Consider the following 27,746-nt stretch of genomic DNA (forward strand, 5'->3'; position numbering starts at 1 on the left):
AGGCAGTTGGGGTTAATCAGGCCGGCAGGCAGAGTGGTTAGGGGCGATCAGGCAGGCAGGCAGAGTGGTTAGGGGTGATCAGGCAGGCAGGCAGAGTGGTTAGGGGCGATCAGGCAGGCAGGCAGAGTGGTTAGGGGCGATCAGGCAGGCAGGCAGAGTGGTTAGGGGCGATCAGGCAGGCAGAGTGATTAGGGGCGATCAGGCAGGCAGGAAGAGTGGTTAGGGGCGATCAGGCAGGCAGGCAGAGTGGTTAGGGGTGATCAGGCAGGCAGGCAGAGTGGTTAGGGGCGATCAGGCAGGCAGGCAGAGTGGTTAGGGGTGATCAGGCAGGCAGGTGAGTGGTTAGGGGTGATCAGGCAGGCAGGCAGGCAGAGTGGTTAGGGGTGATCAGACAGGCAGGTGAGTGGTTAGGGGTGATCAGGTTGGCAGGCAGAGTGGTTAGGGGCAATCAGGCAGGCAGGTGAGTGGTTAGGGGTGATCAGGCTGGCAGGCAGAGCGGTTAGGGGCGATCAGACAGGCAGGCAGAGCGGTTAGGGGCAATCAGGCAGGCAGGCAGAGTGGTTAGGGGCGATCAGGCAGGCAAGCAGAGCGGTTAGGGGCGATCAGGCAGGCAGGCAGAGTGGTTAGGGGCGATCAGGCAGGCAGGCAGAGTGGTTAGGGGTGATCAGGCAGGCAGGCAGAGTGGTTAGGGGCGATCAGGCAGGCAGGCAGGCAGGTGAGCGGTTAGGAGCCAGCGGTCCCGGATTGGGAGAGGGACGTCCGACTGCCGGTTGGACCCTCCGGTCCGCAGGCCGACGCTCGATCCACTGAGCCACACCCTGACTTTGAAAGGGACGTTCGGGAGCTTGGGGATAAGGTGAGGGAATCTGGGGAGGACACCAGCCGGGCCCCCCCCCCCTTCCCCCGGGGAACTGGGCGTTGTTCGCAGGAGGCTCTGAGCCAGCGTGGAGTTGAGCATCCTGCTCTGCTTGCCCTGGGCGGGGGGGAGGGGAGGACACAGGAGCAGGCAGGTTATGGTGGGGGTCCCCTCCGCCCACCTGCTCTCCAGGGCGGCCCCCCCGGTTTTATTTGCTTTACTTTGACCGGCTGCTGGCCTCTCTCCGCCTCCCTCGGCTCAGCCTGCAGCGTGTCAGCCGTGTCCCGGGGGGCCGTCTGTCCGTCTGTCGGCCGGAGACAGGGGGGCCGTTAACGTCACGTGCACCTGGAATGCCGCCCGATTCAGGCGCCGTTATCTCTGGGTTTATGGTGCCAAGTTCCCGCTCCCAGATCCCATTAATTCGCCGTAACACGTACCGTGCCAGCTGATGAGTCACAAGACGGTTGGTTTATTTTGTGGGTTTTTTTTTAATATATTTGTATTGATGTCAGAGAGGCGGGGAGAGGGAGAGAGAGAGAAACATCCACGAGGGGAGAGGATCATGGATCAGCTGCCTCCTGCATGCCCCCGACTGAGGATGGGGCCCGAACCCGAGCCTGTGCCCTTGACCGGGAATCGAACCCGGAGCCCTCCAGTCCGCAGGCCGACGCTCGATCCTCTGAGCCACACCCTGACTTTGAAAGGGAGGTTTGGCAGCTTGGGATAAAGGGGAGGGAATCGGGACGTGAATGAATGGCTGAGCTGTCTCCGTAGAACGTCAGGGAGACCGAAAACCCCACACAGACGGATGGAAATGCTCGCCCGGCGCTGCCCCGACTCAATTTCTGGGTCTTTTATTTATTACTAGAGGCCCGGTGCACGAAATTCATGCACTGGGGGAGGGGTGGTCCCCTCAGCCCAGCCTGCACCCACTCCAATCTGGGACCCCTCGGGGGGTGTCCGACAGGGATCGGGCCTAAACCGGCCGTTGGACATCCCTCTCGCAATCCGGGACCACTGGCTCCTAACCGCTCCCCTGCCTGCCTGCCTGATCGCCCCTAACCACTCTGCCTGCCAGTCTGATCAAACCCAACTGCCCCCCCCACCCGCCAGCATTCTCACCCCCATATGCCCCTGCACCAAGCTGCTGGCCCCCAACTGCCCCCCCCTGCCGGCCTGCTCACCCCCAACTGCCATCCACCCCTTGCTGTCCTGCTCATCCTCAACTGCCCTCCCCTGCTGGCCTGATCGCCCCTAACTGCTCTCCCCTGCCGGCCTGATCACCCCTAACTGCCCTCCCCTGCCGGCCTGATCATCCCTAACTGCTCTCCCCTGCCGGCCTGATCGCCCCCAACTGCCCTCCCCTGCCGGCCTGATCACCCCTAACTGCCCTCCCCTGCCGGCCTGATCATCCCTAACTGCTCTCCCCTGCCTGCCTGATCGCCCCTAACTGTCCTCCCCTGCAGGCCTGATCACCCCTAACTGCCCTCCCCTGCAGGCCTGATCGCCCCTAACCGCCTCTGCCTTGGCCCCACCACCATGGCTTTGTCCGGAAGGACATCCGGAAGGTCTCCCGGTCTAATTAGCATATTACCCTTTTTATTAGTATAGATTATTACTTTTTCTTAATCCTCACCCGAGGATTTTTTCCTGTTGATTTTTAGAGATCGTGGAAGAGAGAGGGAAAGACAGAGAGGGAAGGAAAGAGAGAGCCCTGGCTGGTGTGGCTCAGTGGATAGAGAGTCGGCCTGCGGACTGAAGGGTCCCGGGTTCGATTCCTGGTCAGAGCATATGCCGGGGTTGTGGGCTCCATCCCCAGTAGGGGGCGTGCAGGAGGCGGCCGATCCACGATTCTCTCTCCTCATGGATGTTTCCCTCTCCCTCTCCCTTCGTCTCTGAGATCAGTAAAAATATATGTTTTTAAAAAATTAGAAAAAGAAAAGGAAGACAGAGGGGAACGTCGATGTGAGAGACACACATCGATGGGCTGCCTCCTGCACGCGCCCCCCCGACCAGGGCCCGGGCCTGGGAGGAGCCTGCAACCGAGGTACGTGCCCTTGACCGGAATCGAACCCGGGACCCTTCAGTCCACAGGTCGACGCTCTATCCACTGAGCCAAATTTCTGGCTCTTTCAGTGGATATCACACCCAACCCTGATGGAGGTAAGCACCCCTTTAAAAGACATCTAACACGGCCGGCGTGGCTCAGTGGTTGAGCGTCAACCTAGGAACCAGGAGGTCCCGGGTTCGATTCCCGGTCAAGGGCACATGCCCGGGTTGTGGGCTCCATCCCCAGTGGGGGGCGGGCAGGAGGCGGCCGATCAATCCATGATTCTCTCTCATCATGGATGTTCCTCTCCCTCCCTCTCCCTTCCTCTCTGTCTCTGTCCAGCGTGGCTCCGGGGTTGAGCGTCGACCTATGAACCAGGAGGTCACGGTTCGATTCCCGGTCAAGGGCACACGCCCGGCTTTGCGGGCTGGATCCCCCGTCAGAGTGAGCCCTGGGGTTTGGGCCCCACGCTCACCGTCTCCCCAGCGCCCAGGCTGATATCTGAGACCAGGCTTTGGTGTGGCTGTGAATGGGGTTCCTTTGATGAATGTGACTGCGCTGGGCGCCGGGCGCCGGGCGGGACTCGGGCTGTTTATGAAGCGTTAAGTCATTTGTAAAAGTCTTCGCCCGGGAGAGCCCCCGTTTGCCGTAAATCCCCCCCCATGCCCCCCAACCCGGCTACCAGGATTGAATAGGTTCCCACGGAAAGCAACAGATTGCGAATCTGCCCGTAAATCATCCTTTAAATCCCACGCTCGAACGTTGACAAACCACCCTCATACGTCAGATGCCGCTTAAGGGGCCGTTACCGGCAAGGAAAGCTGAAAGCTGGGGTCCGGGGGGTCCCCGTCGCCTGCTTCCCCTTGTCCTGCCTCAAACCCGTGTCTGCAGAGAGAGGGGAATGCTTATGGTTCCTCCAGAAAACCCTTCCTGGTTTATGTTTTATTTGTTAATTTATTAAAAATTACTAGAGGCCCGGTGCACGAAATTCATGCACGGGGTGTGGGGGGGTGTCCCTCAGCCCAGCCTGCACCCTCTCCAATCTGGGACCCCTCAGGGGATGTCCGATCACCCAGTGGGATCGGGCCTAAACGGGCAGTCGGACATCCCTCTCACAATCCAGGACGGCTGGCTCCCAACTGCTCACCCGCCTGCCTTCCTGATGGCCCCTAACCGCTTCTGCCTGCCAGCCTGATCACCCCCTAACCACTCCGCTGCCAGCCTGATCACCCCCTAACCACTCCCCTGCCAGCCTGATTGATGCCTAACTGCTCCCTGCCAGCCTGATCGCCCCTAACTGCCCTCCCCTGCAGGCCTGGTCACCCCTAACTGCCCTCCCCTGCAGGCCTGGTTGCCCCTAACTGCCCTCCCCTGCAGGCCTGGTCCCCCCCAACTGCCCTCCTCTGCAGGCCTGGTCACCCCTAACTGCCCTTCCCTGCAGGCCTGGTCGCCCCTGACTGCCCTCCTCTGCAGGCCTGGTCGCCCCTAACTGCCCTCCCCTGCAGGCTTGATCGCCCCTAACTGCCCTCCTCTGCCAGCCTGGTCACCCCTAACTGCCCTCTCTTGCAGGCCTGGTCCCCCCAATTTCCCTCCTCTGCAGGCTTGATCGCCCACAACTGCCCTCCCTTGCAGGCCTGGTTCCTCCCAACTGCCCTCCCGTGCTGGCCATCTTGTGGTGGCCATCTTGTGTCCACATGGGGGCAGGATCTTTGACCACATGGGGGCAGCCATCTTGTGTTTTGGAGTGACGGTCAATCTGCATATTACTCTTTTATTAGATAGGATACAGGATGCTTTTATTGATTTGAGAGAGGGGGAGAGAGATAGAAACATCCATGATGATGAGAGAGAATCATGGATCGGCTGCCTCCTGCACGCCCCCCTACTGGGGATGGAGCCCACAACCCGGGCATGTGCCCTTGACCTGAATCGAACCCGGGACCTTTCCGTTCACAGGCCGACGCTCTATCCACTGAGCCACACCGGCCGGGGCCGTTTTTCTTTATGAGTTTAAAGCAGGACCTCTATGGGAATTCCATTTGCCATCCGTCGCTTGCATTGAACAAAAGCTGCCTATTTTTTCCCCTGACCCCGTGGTCGGCAAACCGCGGCTCGCGAGCCACAGGCGGCTCTCTGGCCCCTGGAGTGTGGCTCTTCCACAAAATACCACGGCCCGGGCGAGTCTGTATTGGAGACGTGGCGTTCGAAGAAGTTTACGTTTAAAAAATGTGGCTCTCCAAAGAGATGTCCGTCGTTGTCCTGCTGATGTTTGGCTCTGGGGACTCATGGGTTTGCCGACCGCTGCCGTCCGCGGTGAGATCTCCGTGAGGGACGCGCGGGGGGAATTTTCCTTTAATGAGCGCGTTTCCATGTAATGACATCGCCGGCGATGAACACGCCCTTTTTGTCCCGCTCCCCCCCCGCCTGCACGATGCGTCTATTTTGGGAACAGCGGCTTTCTCAAAATAGCGTCTCCTCTTGCCTTTGGGCCAAATGAGCCTCGTTCCGAAACATAATTTAGTTTTTTAAGGATTTGGGGGGGGCGGGTAGGGGGAGGAAGGTTGTTTTTCCGAAGTTAACGTGCCGAGCTTTTCACAGCGGGGGGCACATTTCGTGGAATGGGAAAAGCGTTCGTAGAAGCGAACTCTGTTTTCATCCTTTAAAAAAAAACATCTTTTTGGCCCTGGCCGGTGTGGCTCAGTGGATAGAGCCTCGGCCTGCGGACGGAAGGGTCCCGGGTTCGATTCCCGGTCGAGGGCATGGACCTTGGTTGCGGGCACATCCCCAGTGGGGGGCGTGCAGGAGGCAGCTGATCGATGTTTCTCTCTCATCGATGTTTCTGACTCTCTCTCCCTCTCCCTTCCTCTCTGTAAAAAAATCAATGAAATATATTTTTTTAAAAAACATAAATAAATAAAAGGTGCTCATTTCTGCCCTTCACAGATAAGACACGATGAATAAAGACAAGACACGGTTTATGGCCCTCACCGGTGTGGTTCAGTGGCTAGAGCATCGGCCTGTGGACTGAAGGGTCCCGGGTTCGATTCCAGTCAAGGGCATGTACCTTGATTGCGGGCACATCCCCAGTCGGGGGCGTGCAGGAGGCGGCTGATGGATGTTTCTCTCTCATCGATGTTTCTAACTCTCTATCCCTCTCCCTTCCTCTCTGTAAAAATATCAGTACAAATATATTAAAAAAGTAAAAGCAAATATTTTTTTAAAAAATCAATAAAAAAATTTTAATTCATGAATGACCGGGCCTGATGCTAAATTGGGAAGATATACAATGAATTGGATGCCCTGACCAGTGTGGCTCAGTGGATAGAGCGTCGGCCTGCGGACGGAAGGGTCCCGGGTTCGATTCCGGTCAAGGGCATGGACCTTGGTTGCAGGCACATCCCCAGTGGGGGGGTGTGCAGGAGGCGGCGGATGGATGTTTCTCTCTCATCGATGGTTCTGACTCTCCCTCCCTCTCCCTTCCTCTCTGTAAAAAATCAATAAATATGTTAAAAAACAAACAAACAAACAAAAAACGTCTTTATGAACAGCTCGCTGTGAGCCGTGCTCGGGGGAGAAGGTGAGATCTGGCTGCCCGAGACGGTGATAATTGACATGCAGTCGCGTTCCGGGCGGCGAGGAAAAATCTCTGATATCGAGCCTTGTTCTTAATTGGGCTCCAGGGGGCTCCTGACCCCGGCCCGCCTAATACCGACCCCAGGCCCCTCGTGGGGTACGATGGATGGTAGGCTGTTGCCGCGGCGACTGGGAAATTAATAGAGCCATCAATCATCATTAATGGGCCTTCGCCCTCCATCGGGATAAATATTCTGCTGCTAGACCCAGTCTCTCCCCGCGGAGGACAGGCGCTTGGAATGCGTTTTTCCCCGGGTCCCCTGCAGGCACGGGGGGGGGGGGGGGGTCCCCAAGATGGTGAGGATGTGGCGTGGAGAGGATCCGTCACCTTAAGTCCCAGACATTATATTTGTATGGATTGCAGAGAGGAAGGGAGGGAGAGATAGAGAGAGAGAGATGGAGAGGGAGAGAGAGAGAGATGGCGAGGGAGGGGGAGAGGGAGAGGGAGGGAGAGAGATAGAAACATCCATGAGGAGAGAGAATCATGGACCGGCTGCCTCCTGCACGCCCCCTACTGGGGATCGAGCCCGCAACCCGGGTGTGTGCCCTTGACCGGGAGTCGAACACAGGACCTGCTGGTTCCTAGGTCGACGCTCAACCACTGAGCAACACCAGCTGGACAGGGTGAGGAATTTGTGTGTTGTTTTTTTTTTAAAAAAAATATGTTCTTATTGATTTTTAGAGAGAAAGGGAGAGAGGTAGAAACATCCACGAGGAGAGAGAATCATGGACCGGCTGCCTCCTGCACGCCCCCGCACTGGGGATGGAGCCCGCAACCCGGGCATGTGCCCTTGACTGGGAATCGAACCCTGACCTCCTGTCCTGGTTCATAGGTCGTTGCTCAACCACTGAGCCACGCCAGCTGGACAGGGTGAAGAATTTGTGGGTTTTTTTGTTTGTTTGTTTTTTTAAATATGTTCTTACTGATTTTTAGAGAGAGAGATAGAAATATCAGTGATGAGAGAGGAACATCATGGATCGGCTGCCTCCTGCACGCCCCCCACTGGGGATGGAGCCTGCAACCCGGGCCTGTGCCCTTGACCGGGAATCGAACCCAGGACCCTTGAGCCTGCAGGCCGACGCTCTACCCACTGAGCCACACTGGCTGGGGTGTAGTTTGCCTTTTTTTAAAAATATATATATTTTATTGATTTTTTTACAGAAAGGAAGGCAGAGGCATAGAGAGTTAGAAACATCGATGAGAGAGAAACATCCATCAGCTGCCTCCTGCACGCCCCCTACTGGGGATGTGCCTGCAACCAAGGCACATGCCCTTGGCCGGAATCGAACCCTGACCTCCTGGTTCATAGGTCGATGTTCAACCACTGAGCCATGCCAGCTGGACAGGTTGAGGAATTTGTGGTGTTTTTTTGTGTTTTTTTTTAATGTTGTAATTGAACATTTTTTTAAAATGTTCTAATTTTTAGAGAGGAAGGGAGAGGGAGGGAGAGATAGAAACATCCATGATGAGAGAGGAACATCACTGATCGGCTGCCTCCTGCACGCCCCCGCACTGGGGATGGAGCCTGCAACCCGGGCCTGTGCCCTTGACCGGGAATCGAACCCTGACCTCCTGTCCTGGTTCATAGGTCGATGCTCAACCACTGAGCCACGCCAGCTGGACAGGGTGAGGAATTCATGTTTTTGTTTTGTTTTTTAAATGTTCTAATTGATTTTTAGAGAGGAAGGGAGAGGGAGGGAGAGATAGAAACATCCACGATGAGAGAGGAACATCATGGACCGGCTGCCTCCCGCACGCCCCGCACTGGGGATGGAGCCTGGTACCCGGGCCTGTGCCCGGACCGGGGATCGAGCCGTGACCTCCACCACTGAGTGACACCAGCCGGACGGGACACGCGATCTTCATGAGACACGTGTCTTCCCAGGGTCCCCGTCGGGAACCCGTAGCTGAGGATGGGGCCCACCTTGTATGACGAGACGGCGGGAGGCGGCCGAGCGTCCCCTTTTCTCACCAGAACCCGCGTTCGGGTCTAGGGTGGGACCTGGGCGTCCCGGCTCTCCGAGGGGGAGGAGAGGGTGAACGTCTTCGCCGGGGGCTGCATGGGACAGCTCGTCCCCGGGGACGGGTCCTCGTCGGACGCCTGGGTGGGGAGGGGGGAGGGGACCCCGCACCGGCCTCATCCCTGACCTCTCCGTGCCCTTGACCTTGCAGGACGATGAGGTGCCCGCTGCTCCTGCTGCTGGTCCTGTGGGGGGCCCAGAGCCGGGCCCCCTCCAAGCCCAACTTCGTCCTGATCATGGCCGACGACCTGGGCATCGGCGACCCCGGCTGCTATGGCAACGAGACCCTCAGGTAGGGCGCGGCCGTCCACCCTGCAGACACGGCGCCGCGTGTGTAGGCTGTCGTCCCGGTGACGGTGAACATACACGTTAGGGGAGCACAGACCGCATGGAAACGTGGAAAACCCACCCGTGGCACGCCATGGGACTGCACGTGGATCCTGTGTTACTGTGCGTGGATCCCGTGTGACTGTGCGTGGATCTTGTGTTACTGTGCGTGGATCCCAGTGTGACTGCACGTGGATCCTGTGTTACTGCGCGTGGATCCCGTGTTACTGTGTGTGGATCCTGTGTTACTGTGCATTGATCCCGTGTTACTGTGTGTGGATCCCGTGTGACTGCACTGGATCCCGTGTGACTGCGCGTGGATCCCGTGTGACTGTGCGTGGATCCCGTGTGACTGTGCGTGGATCCTGTGTGACTGTGCGTGGATCCCGTGTGACTGCACGTGGATCCCAGTGTGACTGCACGTGGATCCCGTGTGACTGCGCGTGGATCACGTGTGACTGCGCGTGGATCCCGTGTGACTGTGCGTGGATCACGTGTGATCCCCGTGTGACTGTGCGTGGATCCCGTGTGACTGTGCGTGGATCACGTGTGACCGTGTAGATCCTGTGTTACTGTGCGTGGATCCCAGTGTGACTGCACGTGGATCCTGTGTTACTGCGCGTGGATCCCGTGTTACTGTGTGTGGATCCTGTGTTACTGTGCATTGATCCCGTGTTACTGTGTGTGGATCCCGTGTGACTGCACTGGATCCCGTGTGACTGCGCGTGGATCCCGTGTGACTGTGCGTGGATCCCGTGTGACTGCACGTGGATCCCGTGTGACTGTGCGTGGATCACGTGTGACTGCGCGTGGATCCCGTGTGACTGTGCGTGGATCACGTGTGATCCCCGTGTGACTGTGCGTGGATCCCGTGTGACTGTGCGTGGATCACGTGTGACCGTGTAGATCCCCGTGTGACTGTGCGTGGATCCCGTGTGGCTGTGCGTGGATCACGTGTGACCGTGTAGATCCCCGTGTGACTGTGCGTGGATCCCATGTGACTGCACATGGATCCCGTGTGACTGCACGTGGATCCGTGCAGATACAGGCGTTAGGAAGCAGGCATGGCGGTGCCGTGCGTGGGACATGCAGAGGCTGGGAGGACTGGTTAGGGGCCTCCTCTCACCTCTGGTTGGAGGAGCAGTGTGATGCGTCTCCAGACCTTTCCTGTTTGGGGGCACGGAGGTAAGGGGGGGCCCGTGGCTGGGGGGACAGAGCAAGGCCTTGAGCGTGTCCCTCGCCCTCCTCACAGCAGCTCATTTTCTGTCTTGTTTTAAAATATATTTTTATTGATTTCAGAGAGGAAGTGAGAAGGAGAGAGAGAGAAACATCCACGATGAGAGAGAATCCTGGACCGGCTGCCTCCTGCACGCCCCCCGCACTGGGGATGGAGCCCACAACCCGGGCATGTGCCCTTGACCGGGAATCGAACCCGGGACCCTTCAGTCCGTAGGTCGATGCTCGACCGCTGAGCCACGCCAAGTGGGCGAGAGGAGACTCCTTACGACCAGCCGCGGAGAGAGCGGCGATTCCAGCGGCTTCGTGAGTAACGTGGCCCTTGTGTTCCAGGACACCCAACATCGACAGGCTGGCCAAGGAGGGAGTGAAACTCACGCAGCACCTGGCGGCCTCGCCCCTCTGCACCCCGAGCCGGGCTGCCTTCATGACCGGCCGGTACCCCGTCCGATCAGGTAACCCCCTGGCTGGGTCCCTGGGCCGTCCTCTCCTTCTCCTCTCCTCGGGGAACCCTCCCAGCGTCTGTCGTCCGGGTCCCCCCCATCCTAATGGCTGGTTTCTCCTGCCCCAGGAATGGCGTCTCAGACACGAATCGGAGTTTTCCTGTTCTCGGCCTCCTCGGGAGGACTTCCCAGTACTGAGGTCACGTTCGCCAGACTTCTGAAGGACCAGGGCTACGCCACAGCTCTGATAGGTGTGGGCCGCGGAGGAGGGGAGGCCGGGAGCTGGGCGGGTTGAATGGAAGGGTGTGGGGGGGGGGTAGGAGTGCAGCCTTTCTTCGGGTTGGCATTGCTGATACAGAGGGCACAGCTTACGTCGGGGAGAAACGATTTCGGTTCTCATTTAAAACACAGGGCACCTGCCTGGGCTACTTGAATGTGTAGATGGGTGTGGTGACATGGATGCATGGGTGAATAGATGGATAGATGGGAGATAGATGAATGGATAGATGAATGGATGGATGGATGGATAGAGATAGATAGATAGATAGATAGATAGATAGATAGATAACAATAGGCATTCAGAAAGATGGATGGACAGATGGATGTATGGGTAGATGGAAAGATAGATGAGATAGAGACAAGGATAGATGAGATAGGGACAGGTAGATGTTTGTGGTCACATGGATGCATGGATGAATAGATGGATAGATGGGAGATAGATGAATGGATAGATGGATGCATGGATGGATGGATGGATAGATAGATATAGATAGATAGATAGATGATAGATAGATAGATAATGATAGGCACTCAGAAAGATGGATGAACAGATGGAAAGATAGATGAGATAGAGACAAGGATATATAAATCAATAGATGAAATGGATGACGGACGGATGGATGGATGGACGGATGAACAGGTAGATGTTTGTGGTTACATGGATACATGGATGAATAGATGGATGGATGGATGGAAGATAGATGAATGGATGGATGGATGCATGGATTGATGGATGGATAGATATAGATAGATAGATAGATAGATAGATAGATAGATAGATAGATAATGACAGGCATTCAGAAAGATGGATGGACAGATGGATGTATGGGTAGATGGAAAGATAGATGAGATAGAGACAAGGATATATAAATCAATGGATGGCGGACGGATGGATGGATGAACGGATGGACAGGTAGATGTTTGTGGTTACATGGATGCATGGATGGATAGATGGATACATGGAAGATAGATGAATGGATGGATGGATGGATGGATGGATAGATATAGATAGATAGATACATAGATAACAATAGGCACTCAGAAAGATGGATGTATGGGAAGATGGAAAGATAGATGAGATAGAGACAAGGATATATAAACCAATAGATGAAATGGATGACGGATGGATGGATGACTGGACGGATGGACAGGTGGATGAAAAGATAGATGAAATAAGTAATAGAGACAGACAAGAATAGGTAGGCCAGTTGATGGAATGGATGATGGACGGATGCATGGATGGATGGATGGACAGATGGACACATGCATGAGATACATAAGAGACAGACAAGAATAGATAAAACAGGAGATGGAATGGATGATGAATGGAGGGATGGAAAGACTGATGAGCTAGGTGATGGAGACGAGGATATAGAGATCAAAAGATGAAATGGATGATGAATGCATGCATGGATGGATGGATGGATGGATGGATGTACAGATAGATAAGATAAATGACAGACAGAATAGGTAGATCAATAGATTAAACAGACGCATGGATGGATGGATAGATGGATGAGTGGATAGATGGACAGAAGGAAACAGACAAGAATAAATAGATCAATAGATGAAATGGATGGATGGATGGACGGACGGACGGACGGACGGACAGATGGAAAGACACATGAGATAAGGAATAGAGACAGACAATACTCGAACAATAGATGGGGTGGATGATGGCTAGATGGATGAGTGAGACCGACAGGTAGAACAGATGGTCGATAACAGATACAGTTACACACACAGAGCATACAAAGCCACAAATGCACGCCATGCGATTGATAAAGATTCTCGTGTTCACTTTTTAATACTAAAACTGCATCCTTATTGGTCTCAGTCGATATTCCCATATGGATTTTATTCCATGGATACGCTTGTGTCCACAGGACGGTCGTCAGACGAATCCTAGAAAATCTCGTAGGGGAGAATGAGCATTGTCATTCCTGACACGTGTTGTCGTAAAACCATCATCTTTCTGTGTGTGTGTGTGTGTGTGTGTGTGTGTGTGTGAGAGAGAGAGAGAGAGAGAGAGAGAGAGAGAGAGAGAGGCGCCCTCACTAATTTAGAGGCATAATGAACATTTTATAAGAAATGTTCATGGGTACTTAAAATAATGGCTGAGTTATGAGTGTGATTTCATCTTGCCTCAGGGGCCGTTTTTTTTTTTTTTTTTTTTTTGAGAAAAGATTCATTTCGACTGTTAACATTCAGGGAACAAAATCGAGTCAGTTCCAAGACTTTAATTTCAAGGAAGGGTGTTTTTTAAAAAAAAAAAAATCCATCTCGGAAGAATGCACGTCTTTTTCCTATATAGTTACACCTCAAGCACATGAAATATGTTAGCTTTTTGTGTGTTTTGTTTTGTTTTTAAATATATTTTTATTGATTTCAGAGAGGAAGGGAGGGGGAGAGAGAGAAACATCCACGACGAGAGAGAATCATGGACCGGCTGCCTCCTGCACGCCCCCTACTGGGGACTGAGCCCGCAACCCGGGCATGTGCCCTTGATCGGGAATCGAACCCGGGACCCTTCAGTTCGCAGGCCGACGCTCTATCCACTGAGCCACACCAGCCAGGGCTAAATATGTTAGGTTTTGTCTTTTGTTTTAGTTTTTTGTGTTTTTTTTTTCCCTCCCGTCACTAAATTACTTCTTGTTTTCTGGTAGAGCGAGTTAATACCCTAGTATTTGTGGAAAAGGAAGCAAAAAAACAACAACCCTGTGGGGTCCGAGGAAATAGGACGTTGGCTAATAAACAGGCAGAAAGCGCCGACCGATGAACTAGGAGGTCAGGGTTCGATTCCCGGTCAAGGGCACATGCCCGGGTTGCAGGCTCCATCCCCAGTAGGATGCGTGCAGGAGGCCGCGGATCCGTGATTCTCTCTCCTCATTAGTGGTTTTCGCTCTCCCTCCCTCTCCCTTCCTCTCTGAAATCCATCTATAATAATAGAAGCGTGATATGCTCATCAGACCGGACGACCTTCCGGACGAAGCCAGGTGCCAGAGGGACTCCGGTGCCGGCAGCCGGAGGGAAGGAAGGCCTACTCTTGCACGAATTTCGTGCACCGGGCCTCTAGTAAAAAATATATTTTATTTATTTTTTTTTTTAAATATATTTTATTGATTTTTTACAGAAAGGAATGGAGAGGGATAGAGAGTTAGAAACATCGATGAGAGAGAAACATCGATCAGCTGCCTCCTGCACGCCCCCCACTGGGGATGTGCCCGCAACCCAGGTACATGCCCTCGACCGGAACCGAACCCGGGACCCTTCGGTCCGCAGGCCGACGCTCTATCCACTGAGCCAAACCGGTTTTGGCTATTTATTTTTTTAAAATATATTTTATTGATTTTTTTACAGAGAGGAATGGAGAGGGATAGAGAGTTAGAAACATCGATGAGCCCTGGCTGGTGTGGCTCCGTGGATAGAGCGTCAGCCTGTGGACTGAAGGGTCCCAGGTTCGATTCCCAGTCAAGGGCACATGCCTGGGTTGCGGGCTTGATCCCCAGTAGCGGGCATGCAGGAGGCAGCCGATCAATGATTCTCTCTCATCATTGATGTTTCTCTCTCTCCCTTTCCCTTCCTCTCTGAAATCAATAGAATATACCTAAAAAAAAAAAAGAAACATCGATGAGAGAGAAACATCGATCACCTGCCTCCTGCACAACCCCACCTGGGGATGTGCCCACAACCGAGATACATGCCCTTGACCGGAATCGAACCTGGGACCTTTCAGTCCGCAGGCCGACGCTCTATCCACTGAGCCAAACCGGTTTCGGCTATTTATTTTTTTTAAATATATTTTATTGATTTTTTACAGAGAGGAAGGGAGAGGGAGAGAGAGTTAGAAACATCGATCAGCTGCCTCCTGCACGCCCCCCACCTAGGGATGTGCCCGCAACCAAGGTCCATGCCCTTGACCGGAATCGAACCCGGGACCCTTCAGTCCGCAGGCCGACGCTCTATCCACTGAGCCACACCGGTTTCGGCAAAAAATATATTTTAAAAATAAATAAATGAACACATGGAAAACAGGCAGGAAGATCCTCCTCTTCCGTGCGTGGGAAGCTGAGCGTGGTGTCTGTGGGGTCTAATCTCACCGCCCCCCCCCCCGTTCGTGTCCCCAGGGAAGTGGCATCTGGGCACCCACTGCCACAACACCTCCGACTTCTGCCACCACCCGTCCAGCCACGGCTTCGACTACTTCCACGGGCTGCCCGTGACCAACCTGCGGGACTGCAAGCCGGGCGCGGGCAGCGTCTTCGCCCAGGCCATCCGCCTGCTGGTGCTGGCGCCGCTTCAGGTGCTGGCCCTGGCGCTGGCCACGCTGGGCGCGCTGCGCTGGCTGCGGCTGCTGCTCGTGCCCGGCCCGGTCTTCGTCGTCCTGCTGCTGCTGGCCGCCGCCCTGCTCGGCCTCCTGCTCTGCTTCCTGCAGTCCTTCCGGCCCCTCAACTGCTTCCTCATGCGCGACCGGGCCGTCAGCCAGCAGCCCCTGTCCTACGACAACCTCACCCAGCGGCTCGCCGCCGACGCCGCCCGCTTCGTACGACGGTGGGTGCCGCCGCCCCGTCCCGCCGTGCCCCGTCCCGCTGTCCCCGTCCCGCCGCCCCGTGGTGCATGGGGAACTCAGGCTCGGGATTTGCCACGGAGGGGCAGACCCAGCAGGTCCCACAGCCCGATTGTCCTCCAGGCCCATGGCCCCCCAGCCCCCATGGCCCCCCCAGCCCCATGGCCCCCCCAGCCCCATGGCCCCCCAGCCCCATGGCCCCCCCAGCCCCATGGTCCCCCAGCCCCATGGCCCCCCCAGCCCCATGGTCCCCCAGCCCCATGGCCCCCCAGCCCCATGGCCCCCCAGCCCCATGGCCTCCCAGTCCCCATGGCCCCCCAGTCCCATGGCCCCCCCCAGCCCTATGGCCCTCCAGTCCCATGGCCCCCCAACCCCATGGCCCCCGAGCCCCATGGCCCCCCAGCCCCATAGCCCCCTAGCTCCATGGCCCCCCAACCCCATGGCCCCCCAGCCCTATGGCCCCCCCAGCCCCATGGTCTCCGAGCCCCATGGCCCCTCAGTCCCATGACACCCCCAGTCTCATGACACCCCATTCCCATAGCCCCCCAGCCCCATGGCCCCCCCAGCCCCATGGCCCTCGCCAGTCCCATGACCCCCCAGCCCCATGGCCCCCCCAGCCCCATGGCCCCCCAGTCCCATGGCCCCCCCAGCCCCATGGCCCCCCAGTCCCCATGGCCCCCCCCAGCCCCATGGCCCCCCAGTCCCCATGGCCCCCCCAACCCCATGGCCTCCCAGCCCATGTCCCCCCAGCCTCATGGTTACCCCCCCTCCATAGCCCCCCCCCCAGCCCCATGGCCCTACCCAGTTGGGGCATCTGCCCCCTGGTGGTCAGTGCACGTCATAGCGAGTGGTTGAGCGGCTTTAGCATATCATTAGCATATCACGCTTTGATTGGTTGAATGGCCTTCCGGTCGACCAGACACTTAGCATATCAGGCTTTTATTGTGTAGGATTCTGGTTGTGACACCCAATGAACGTCCTGACTCGGGCGGAGGTCCCGGTGTCTGCCCGGTGGACAAACCTCTGACCTCGTCAGACCCCTCGACTGTATTTTCTAAGCAGGACACGGGCCGTGCCGAGACTGAATGGGGCTCGGTGGAAGCCGGCACGGCAGCCAGCTGTCGGGCACATGGGTGTGTGACACAGGGTCCCATCCGTCTGCGTCCGCCAGCCGTCGGCCAGCGTGAGGGGCAGGTGAAGCATAAACACCTGTGACAGACTGACGGGCCTTAGAAACGAGACTGGGTTTCCAGGGTGACCCGTGTTTTTGGTTATTTTTTTGTGTGTATGTGTTTTTAAAATATATTTTTATTGATTTTTTTAAAAATATATTTTTTATTGATTTTTTACAGAGAGGAAGGGAGAGGAAGAGAGAGTTAGAAACACCGATGAGAGAGAAACATCGATCAGCTGCCTCCTGCACACCCCCCACTGGGGATGTGCCCGCAACCAAGGTCCATGCCCCTGACCGGAATCGAACCCGGGACCCTTCAGTCCGCAGGCCGATGCTCTATCCACTGAGCCAAATCTGGCTGGGCATGTGTTTTTGTGTTTGTTTGTTTGTTTTTTTAATTATATACATACATATATGTATATACATATATATATATATATATATGTTTTTATTGATTTCAGAGAGATGAAGCAAGAGGGGGAGAGAGAGAGAAACATTCATGATGAGAGGGAATCATGGATCAGTTGCCTCTTGCTCGCCCCCTACTGGGGATCGAGGGTACAACCCAGGCATGTGCCCTGACGGGGAATTGAACCGTGACCTCCTGGTTCATAGGTCAATGCTCAACCACTGAGCCACGCCAGTCAGGCTCAAGTTTTTGGGTGTTTTTTTTTGTATATAAAACCTATTCCCTCTGCCCGCCCTGGTTTGGCTCAGTGGATGGAGCGTCTGCCTGCGGAGCGAAGTGTCCCGGGTTCGATTCCGGTCAAGGGAGCGCACCTCGGTTGCAGGCTCCTCCCCATCCCGGGCCCTGGTCCGGGCGCGTGCAGGAGGCAACCCATCGATGTGTCTCTCTCACATCGATGTTTCTCTCTGCCTTTTCCTCTCTCTTCCACTCTCTCTAAAAATCCATGGGAAAATATCCTCGGGTGAGGATTATAAAACAAACAAACAAACAAAGCTATATATATAAAAGCCTAAGCGATCGAATGACCGAACAACCGTTCAACCGGTCGCTATGACGTGCACTGACCACCAGGGGACAGACGCTCAATGCACAGGATTGGGCTCCTTCCTGTCTGGATCGGGCATGCGGGGATCGGGCCGAAACCGGCTATCTGACATCCCCCGAGGGGTCCCGGAGTGTGAGAGGGCGCAGGCCAGGCTGAGGGACCCCACCGGTGCACGAATCCGTGCACTGGGCCTCTCTCTAGTCAATAAATGAAAATAAGGTGATGATAAAAAGGAAACCTATTCACTCTGCTTTGGCACCCAGGACCTTAGCTGGTATCTGTGATGTCGTAGAGATGATAGGAAAAGAATCCCGTCCACGGGGGCCATTTTTATAACGAGGGCGTTGAGCATGGCCTGGTCCCTCCCGCCGGGGTTTTCCCGACATTTCCCAGACAAGGTCACATTCCGTGGCTCGGACTGAACGCCAAAGTGGCGCGTCTTCGACTCCACTCCCCCGCCGTCACTCTGCTCACCGCGAATGGCATTGACTGGGGCTCCGTGGTTTGCTTATTGTTCCCACCTTTTCATTTATTTCTTTTATGCTCCCCTCGATCACGTGATCCCGCCCACCATGCGGATTGCTTCCTCTAGCTTCAACTCTTTGGGTCCCCCCCCCCCCCCAGCTCTTCCTTCTCAGCAAATCTGTCAGCCCCGAGCTTGTCCTTCCTGCCGTGACCGTATATGTGCTCGGAAGATGGACTTTTTCAGCTTCTTTTATCTTTTCTTTTCCCCCCCCTTAACATTGAATCTAAAAATAAACGGGAGAAGAGATGAGCGTGAAGTTGTACCCACGCATCATGCATAATGTAACTGTCTATTTAGGGACGGGTACATATGTCATGGCATGTTCATTTGGGGGAGTCTGAGTGTGTGGGGGGGGCTATTTTTAGGTCCGTAATCTGCGTTTTGAGAAGAAGGAATGGTGTTTCCCGGGGTGAGTCCATGGCATACCCCTGGCTTACGTTCAGCTCCTCCACACTCTTCAAGGGCTTTTACTCTTAGAAATGATCCACGGGCCCCGACTGGTGTGGCTCAGTGGGTAGAGCGTCGGCCTGCGGACTCAAGGGTCCTGGGTTCGATTCCGGTCAAGGGCGTGTACCTTGGTTGCGGGCACATCCCCAGTGGGGGGCGTGCAGGAGGCAGCTGGTGGATGTTTCTCTCTCATTGATGTTTCTGACTCTCTATCCCTCTCCCTTCCTCTCTGTAAAAAAAAATCAATAAAATATATTTAAAAAAATAAATAAAAAAAAGAAATTGCCAATGGAATGCCTTGGTCGATAATAGTTTTAAAAAATATTTATTTACTTACTTATTTGTTTTAGAGAGAGAGGAAGGGAGAGGGAAAGAAATATGGATGAGAAACATCCTATAGGCTGCGTCCTGCACGCCCCCTAGTGGGGGTCGAGCCTGCAACTCGGGCATGAGCCCTGACCAGGAATCGAACCCGGGACCCTTCAGTCTGCAGGCCGACGCTCTATCCACTGAGCAACACCAGCCAGAGTCTTGGTGGATATTCTTTTTGTTGTTGTTGTTTTTCCATTGATTTTTAGAGACAGTGGAAGGGAGGGGGAGACACAGAGAGAAACACCGATGTGAGAGGGACACTGATGGGTGGCCTCCTGCACGCTCCCCAACCGGGGCTGGCCCAGGTTCGAACCTGCAATTGAGGCATGTGCCCTTTACCGGAATTGAACCCGGGACCTTCAGTCCACAGGCCGACGCTCTATCCACTGAGCCACACCGGCTAGGGCTTGATGGATGTTCTTATTTATTTATTTTTTAAATTGATTTCAGAGAAGAAGGGAGAGGGAGGGGGAGAGAGAGAAACATCCATGATGAGAGAGAATTATGGATCGGCTGCCTCCTGCACTCCCCCCACTGGGGATGGAGCCTGCAACCCGGGCATGTGCCCTTGACCGGGAATCGAACTCGGGACCCTTCAGTCCGCAGGCCGAGGCTCTATCCACTGAGCCACACCGGCCAGGACTTGGTGGGTGTTCTTATTTGTGGATCACAGAGTTTTCCGGACTGTTGCGCCGTCCAGCTTTGATCCTCATCGGAACGGGGTAAAGGTGCTAACGTTGCTCTCGGGATTTTTGTTATTATTGCTAGAGGCCCGGTGCACGAAATTTGTGCACTCGGGAGACGGGGCTGCGCCCTCTCACAGTCCGGGAGCCCCCGGGGTATGTCCATCAGTCGGACATCCTTAGCGAGGCCACGGAGGAGGTGGGAGAGGCTCCCGCCACCGCCGATGCACTCGCCAGCCATGAGTGTCTGCCCCCTGGTGGTGAGTGCATGTCATAACAACCAGTCATGCTTTTGGGTCGATTTGCATATTAGCCTTTTATTATATTGGATTATTATTATTTTTTTATTTTTTTATTTTTTTGCAGGAATGCCGAGAGACCCTTCCTGCTCGTCTTCTCCTCCATCCAGGTGCACACGGCCCTGTACGCCTCCAAGGACTTTGCCGGGAAGAGCAAGCACGGCGCCTACGGCGACGCGGCCGAGGAGATGGACTGGGGTGTCGGTACGTGAGTTCCTTGTCCCCCCCGTGTGAACGTGAGATGTGGCTGCGTCTTTTCCTCCCTCCGGCTGAATTCTATGAATTCCCACCCAATTCCTGATACCGTTATAGGCCGAAAATGTGCTTTAAAAAAAAAAAAAATAAATAAATAAATAAAAAAAAATATATATATATATATATATATATATATATATATACATACTAGAGGCCCGGTGCACGAAATTCGTGCACTGGGGAGGGTGTCTCTCAGCCCAGTTTGCACCCTCTCTAATATGGGACCCCTCGGGGGATGTCCAACTGCAGGTTTAGGCCCGATCCCTGTGGAATCGGGCCTAAACCTGCAGTTGGACATCCCTCTCACAATCCGGGACCGCTGGCTCCTAACCGCTCACCTACCTGCCTGATTGCCCCCTAACTGCTCCCTTGCTGGCCTGATTGCCCCCTAACTGCTCCTCTGCAGGCCTAATTGCCCCCAAATACCCTCCCCTGCTGGCCTGATCACCCCCAAGGCTTTTATTAGTATAGATGTATATATGTATATTAGAGGCCCAGTGCACAACATTCGTGCACTGAGGGGCGGCGGGGTGGCGGGGGGTCCCTCATCCCGGCCTGCACCCTCTGGCTGTCCGGGACCCCTTGGGGGATGTCCCCCTGCCGTGGAGGCGGGAGAGATTCTCGTTACCGCTGCTGTGCTCGCCAGCCGTGAGCCCGGCTTCTGGCTGAGCGGCGCTCCCCCCGGTGGGAGCACACTGACCACCAGGGGGAGAGCTCCTGTGTTAAGCGTCTGCCCCCTGGTGGTCAGTGCCTGTCATAGCGACCGGTCGTTCTGCTGTTCGGTCAATTTGCATATTAGGGTTTTATTATATAGGATTGTTGATTTCAGGGAGGAAGGGAGAGGCAGAGAGAGAGATAGAAACATCCGTGATGAGAGAGAATCATGGACCGGCTGCCTCCTGCACGCCCCCTACTGGGGATCGAGCCCACAACCCAGGCATGTGCCCTTGACCGGGAATCGAAACCTGACCTCCTGGTTCTTAGGTCGATGCTCCACCACTGAGCCACGCCAGCTGCCTCTTGGTTTAATTTAAGCAGCAAATTGAAGGTGAGGATGGCCGCTCATTGTGGTGATCACAAGGACAGATTCTTCTTTGTTGTTTTTTTTGTTGTTGTTGTTGTTTGTTTCCTTTCTTTCTTTGCTTTGTTTAAATCTTACAAGGCTCACTGTCCTCAGAAACGAGAAGACTGGACTTCTGTCCCGGCTTCTGGCCTCTTTGTTTAACTCCCTCTGTCCACTGGGGCCATGTCTTAAATCTCTAGGTTTCCGTCCATCATCTTTCCGTGAAGAATTCAGACGAGGCAAGGTCTACGTTGTTGGGTTTTTGTTTGTTTTTGTTTTTCTCTCTGTACCCCTCTGCGATTCTACAAAACAACAGAAATAAGTCCAGATGATGAGTTCCGGGAAAAACAACATCAGAGCAGTCGCCCTAATGAGATTTATAAGAACAGCCCGTTATGCGTAGGGCCCTTGCGTCCACCGATGTGAGCCCGCCTCCTTTCATTTCTCCTTAACATGTTGCGTGTCCATCAGGGTGTATTTCCTGCTCCTGAGTGAGGTACATCAGGAGAATGTTTTGTTGTGGGGATGGGTGAATAGTTCATCTCTCTCTTTTAAAAAAACATTTTTTTATTGACCTCAGAGAGGAAAGGAGAGAGGAAGAGAGAGATAGAAACATCCGTGATGAGAGAGAATCACGGATCGGCTGCCTCCTGCACGCCCCCTACACTGGGGATGGAGCCCACAACCCCGGGCATGCGCCCTTGACCGGGAATCGAACCGTGACCTCCTGGTTCATAGATGGATGCTCAACCCCTGAGCCATGCCGGCCGGGCAAGTCTGTCTCTATTTTGCCTGTTAGTTCCGTTCGGGGCGCAGGTGCCTGAACGTGGGATTGGATAAGGTTGCTTTGCAAGGATGTTCCAAGCAGTCGAGCCGGTGGTGACTCCAGATCTATCTTCCTTTACATCCAGGACAAGGGTTTACAACGCAGCTGCCCCCGGAATACTAACGTGGCAGGACCCACACCAGCAATGCCAGCGTTCGCTCTGCTGTTCTTTTGTTCGTTGCAGGATGTAATCTCAGCCCTGAGGCTGTGTATTTCCCTTGGGGTTCTGTGTGTCCTGTTGCCTGTCTTGAATTTTTTAGACGCCTTTATTCTTGATAAATGGGGCCTTCTTTTAAACGCGAGACTCTCGTGTGAATGCAAAGGGGGCATTTGAAAGCACACGGCTCGGAGTAGGTGGCACATTAATCACGATTAAACGTTCGGGGGGGATAACAGAGTCACCTCACTGGGGCCTGGCACTGTGCTAAGGGTTTTTGCAAGCACTTAAGAGATATGATGGTGATGACAGTGCTGCTGTTGATGAAGATGGAGGTGATGGTGATGATGGTGGTGATGGTGATGAAGATGGAGGTGATGGTGATGATGGTGGTGATGGTGATGAAGATGGAGGTGATGGTGATGATGATGGTGATAGTAGTGATGATGATGGAGGTGATGGTGGTGATGGTGATGGTGATAATGATGAAGATGGAGGTGATGGTGATGATGATGGTGATAGTAGTGATGATGATGGTGATGGTGATGATGGTGGTGATGGTGATGATAGTGGTGATGGTGATAGTGGTGATGGTGATGATGGTGATGATGATGGTAATGGTGATGATGATGTGAAGATGGTGATGATGATGGTAGTGATGATGATGAAGATGGTGATGGTGATGATGGTGGTGATGGTGGTGATGATGGTGATGGTGATAGTGGTGATGATGGTGATGAAGATGGTGATGATGGTAGTGATGGTGTTGATGATGGTGATGGTATTGATGATGGTGATGGTGGTGATGATGGTGATGAAGATGGTGATGATGATGGTAGTGATGGTGATGAAGATGGTGATGGTGATGGTGATAAAGACAATGGTGATAATGATGGTGGTGATGATGAAGATGGTGATGATGATGATGGTAGTGATGGTGAAAACGATGGTGATGGTGGTGATGGGGACAGTGATAATGATAGTGAGGATGATGGTGATGGTGATGGTGATAATGATGATGATGGTGTTGATGATGGTGATGGTGGTGATGATGGTGATGGTGATGATGATGATGAAGATGATTATGGTAAAGATGGTGACGGTGATGCTGATGGTGGTGATGGTGATGGTGATAAAGACAATGGTGATAATGATGGTGATGATGAAGATGGTGTTGATGATGATGGTAGTTATGGTGATAAAGATCGTGATGGTGGTGATAATGATGGCAGTGTTGGTGATAAAGACAATGGTGATGATGATGAAGATGGTGATGATGATGATGGTGATGGTGATGATGGGGATGGTGATAATGATAGTGATGATGATGGTAATGATGACAGTGATGATGGTGATGGTGATGATGAAGATGGTGGTGATGATGGTGGTGATGTTGGTGACAAAGACAATGGCGATGATGACGGTGATGAAGGTGGTGGTGAGAAATGAGGATGATGAAATCAGCAAAGATGATGATAGGAGGGGGAAGGAACTGATGATGGTTAAAATGAAGCAGCCCACTTTACAGGGAAGTAAAGTTTGCAAAGTAAATGGACTTGCCCAGAGCCCTGGAGATAGCATAGGACTGTGGACTGTCACCCAACCAAGAGGAGGGACAGTTAAACTAGCTTCTATCTGTGTGTCCCTTGTTGCCATCACTGCCTTTGTCCTTAAGCACCGATTACTTCTTTTTAAAAAATACATTTTTATTGATTTCAGAGAGGAAGGGAGAAGGAGAGAGAGACAGAAACATCCATGAGGAGAGAGAATCATTGATCAGCTGCCTCCTGCACGCCCCCTACTGGGGATCCAGCCCGCAACCCGGGCATGTGCCCTTGACCGGGAATCAAACCGTGACCTTCTGCTTTGTAGGTCAATGCTCAACCCCTGAGCCACACCGTCCGGGCTCAACTGCATTAATTGTAAATGCCTTATTCTTGCGGATTAATCCTTATCTTCGGAAATGTATTTACTTGTCCTCCCTGAGCCTGTTCTTTATTGTGTATGTTTCTTTCAGGCGTACACATCTGTAAACCGTACCATAACCCCGGGTACCGGAAAATTCAATAGCAGGGCAGCAGCGATGAAGGAAACATGCATTGTGGATGTTTTTCTTTCTCTGCGTTTTTCTTTTTTTATGTGACTTTCTGGTAATTCTGTGTTTGGGACCAAATAGTCCATTTTCATGGAGAAAGGTTTTTGCCCCCTGAGCCTGGAGGAGAGGGACAGGGTTGGGCGAGGGCCCGGGTCAGGGCCGAGGCAGGCCAGGTGATGTAGACTTTGGGCCGTGATATTAATTTGGAAATTCATCGTGTGGAATGCCCGTTGTGGTTCTCCAACGTCATTCCGCTCGTAAATCACGCTTCTCCGGGTTTCGCACACTCTCTAGTCATGTTAGCGTTTTTCACCAAGCCCTGCCCGGAGGTGCCCGGGGCAGGCATGATTTTTACCTCGAATTTTACAACTCACAGTGAAAGAGTTTCTCACACCGTTTTATGAATGCTTCCCATAAAGAGGGCAACATCGTGCATTACCAAGGAATCCGTGGCCCCGTTCATTCAAGCGGGATGACTAAGAGAGGCGGTCGCATTTGGATACCAGGAATAATAGCCACAACACCCTAGCGGCAGCCAGCACCTCGGTAATAATTACATAGCGAGTGACCAACAATCGCTCAACCATGAAAGCCTTCGGTCTGGCCACTTAGGGAACCACTAGAGGCCTGGTGCACGAATTCGTGCACAGGTGGGGTCTCTTGGCCTGGCCAGCAATCAGGGCCTACTGGTTGAGGGGGGGGGGGGGCGGGCAGGAAGAGCGGGAAGAACCACGGCCGGCCGGGGGGAGGGACTGTGGGAGGTTGGCCAGCCGCGGGATGTTGGTGGCTGGAGCACACTGACCACGAGGAGCCAGTTTCTGCGTTGAGTGTCTGCCCCCTGGTGGTCAGTGCACATAATAGCTACTGGTCAACCTATTGCTTAGGCTTTTATATATATAGACTAGAGGCCCAGTGCATGAATTCGTGCACCAGTGGGGTTCCTCAGCCTGGCCTGCGGGATCAAGCCGAAACCGGCTCTCCGACATCCCCCGAGGGGTCCTGGATGGCGAGAGGGCGCAGGCCAGGCCGAGGGACCCCACCGGTGCACGATCAGGGCCGGGGAGGGACGCGGGAGGTTGGCCAGCCGGGGAGGGACCGCGGGAGGGCTCCAGGGCCCGTCTCGCTCAGTCTCGATCGGAGTGTACGATCAGACAGTGGAGAAGGTCTTCAGAGAAAACCAGCAGAACGTTTACAATATTGACGTCTTAATTTTGGGTTGGAAAAGTGGGGGGTGGGGGGGAGCGTCTTATACATGGGCGGGTCTTTTCTATAAATTTTATTTTATTGTCTAAAGTATTACACATAGTAGTACATATGTCTCTCTTTTTTCCCCCCATTGACCTTCCCCCGGCCTCCCCTACCCCCTGGCACAAGCCCTCACCCCCCGTCCCCCCCGCCCCCCAGTGTCTTGCATCCATGGGTTGTGCTTATATGCACGCATACAAGTCCTTCGGTTGATCTGTTACCGCGCGCCCGCCCCCCCCCCCGCAACCCTCCCCAGCCTTCCCGCTGTAATTTGACAGTCTGTTCCATGCTTCTCTGCTGCCTCTGTATCTATCTTTTTGTTCATCAGGTTATAATGTTCTTTATTATCCTTAAATGAGTGAGGTCATGTGGTATTTTTCTTTCACTGACTGGCTTACACTGAGTGGCCAGATGATGATGATCTCTGAACGCATAATCATCGGGCCACTCCGTGTCTATCCTATAGAATAAAAGGCTAATATGCAAATTGTCCCCTTGACCAGGAGTTCGACCAGCAGGCAGGCCGGCCAACCGCCCATGTCGCCCATGTCCCCTCCCCCTGGCCAGGCTGGCCGGACCCCACCCATGCACGAATTCATGCACCGGGCCTCATGTATATTATACATACACACACTCTGAGTGGCCAGATTATTATGCGTTCAGAGATCGTAGTATTTCACTCAGCATAATGCTCTCCAGTTCCATCCATGCTGCTGCAAAGGGTAAGAATTCCTTCTTTTTCACAGCTGCGTAGTATTCCGTGGTGTAGATGTTGGGCGGGCCTTCTACACGGAAAAATACCGTCAACAGTGGCTGAGCACTTGTATGTGGAGAGACCCCGTGGGTGAAGGAACTCACTCGCTAGGATTTATTAGTTTTTGTGTTTTTTAACCCTCCCCCAAATATATTTTTCCATTGATTTTTAGAGAGAAGGAGAGACAGAGAGAAACATTAATGTGAGAGAAACACATCGATGGGTTGCCTCCTGCACGTGTCCCGACCAGAGCCTGGGCCGGGGGAGGAGCCTGCAACCCAGGTACATGCCCTTGACCGGAATCGAACTCGGGACCCTTCGGTCTGCAGGCCGACGCTCTATCCACTGAGCCACACCGGCCAGGGCTCTCTCCAGGATTTAATCTTCCCCTGTGAGCCCCCGTCCACAGCGAGGAGGCAGGCTGTCCCATCCCCACGTGTTCTCTGTCAGGGTCACCCCAGGGCGGCCGGGACGCGCTCTCGTCTGCCGGACGAGCCGGCCTGCGTGGTCTGTCTGCCGTTCGGTGACAAATTGCTCTCCAAACGGCTCATTTTCCATCGAGTTGGTTTCACCCGGGGAGCGAGATGAGAGGTTTCGGAAGGAAAACACGTCGCTTATCAGCGGCCCCGCGGCACGCACACGGGTCATTGAGAACCATCGGCCTCTATAAATTGGTGGCCTTCTCCCCGGGGAACCTTCCTGAGGAATAATATTCGCGGACCCGGGACGTGCCGCGTGTGAAGCCGAGAGTAATTTGGGAGCGTGCATTCCCGGGGGGAATTCTGTGCACAGTGTGTCGGAGAGGAATACGTTAGACCTGCATACCGGGCGGGAGAAAGTAGGAGCACTGTGGTCAGTATGTGAAATAGCGTATTCTTGTTTCATTATTTATGACAGGGGGTCCTCGAACTTTTTAAACGGGGGGCCAGTTCACTGTCCCTCAGACCGTTGGAGGGCCGGACTGTAGTTTAAAAAAAAAAACTATGAACAAATTCCTATGCACACTGCACACATCTTATTTTGAAGTAAAAACACAACACGGCAAAAAACACCCGCCTGTGGCCCGCGGGCCGTCGTTTGAGGACGCCTGATTTATGAACTAGAGGCCCGGTGCATGAATTCAGGCACCAGTAGGGTCCCTCGGCCTGGCCTGCGGGATCGGGCCGAAACCGGCTCTCCGACATCCCCCGAGGGGTCCCAGATTGCGAGAGGGTGCAGGCCAGGCCGAGGGACCCCACCGGTGCACGATCGGGGCCGGGGAGGGACACAGGAGGTTGGCCAGTGGGGAGGGTCCGCGGGAGGGCTCCAGGGCGTGTCCGGTCCATCTCACTCAGTCCCAATCAGCCTACCAGTCAGAGCATCTGCCCCCTGGTGGTCAGTGCACATCATAGCAACTGGTCGACCAGTTGACTGTCTGCCCCCTG

At 54.1% G+C, this 27,746-nt stretch overlaps 1 protein-coding gene across 4 annotated transcripts in view; it reads left to right on the top strand.

Moving 5' to 3' along the window:
* Window positions 1–27,746, top strand: part of STS (steroid sulfatase) — a 75,835-nt gene that overhangs the window by 29,589 nt on the left and 18,500 nt on the right. For all 4 annotated transcript variants that reach the window (XM_079766075.1, XM_079766072.1, XM_079766073.1 and 1 more), the window contains exons 2-6: window positions 8,713–8,853; window positions 10,458–10,579; window positions 10,696–10,818; window positions 14,974–15,397; window positions 19,995–20,131. In XM_079766075.1, the coding sequence (XP_079622201.1) occupies window positions 8,717–8,853; window positions 10,458–10,579; window positions 10,696–10,818; window positions 14,974–15,397; window positions 19,995–20,131 (943 nt within the window). In that variant the 5' untranslated portion in view covers window positions 8,713–8,716. The remainder of the gene's footprint in view (window positions 1–8,712; window positions 8,854–10,457; window positions 10,580–10,695; window positions 10,819–14,973; window positions 15,398–19,994; window positions 20,132–27,746) is intronic.

The sequence above is a fragment of the Cnephaeus nilssonii genome (assembly GCF_951640355.1).
Source record: "Cnephaeus nilssonii genome assembly, chromosome: Y".
Taxonomy (NCBI): Eukaryota; Metazoa; Chordata; class Mammalia; order Chiroptera; family Vespertilionidae; genus Cnephaeus; species Cnephaeus nilssonii.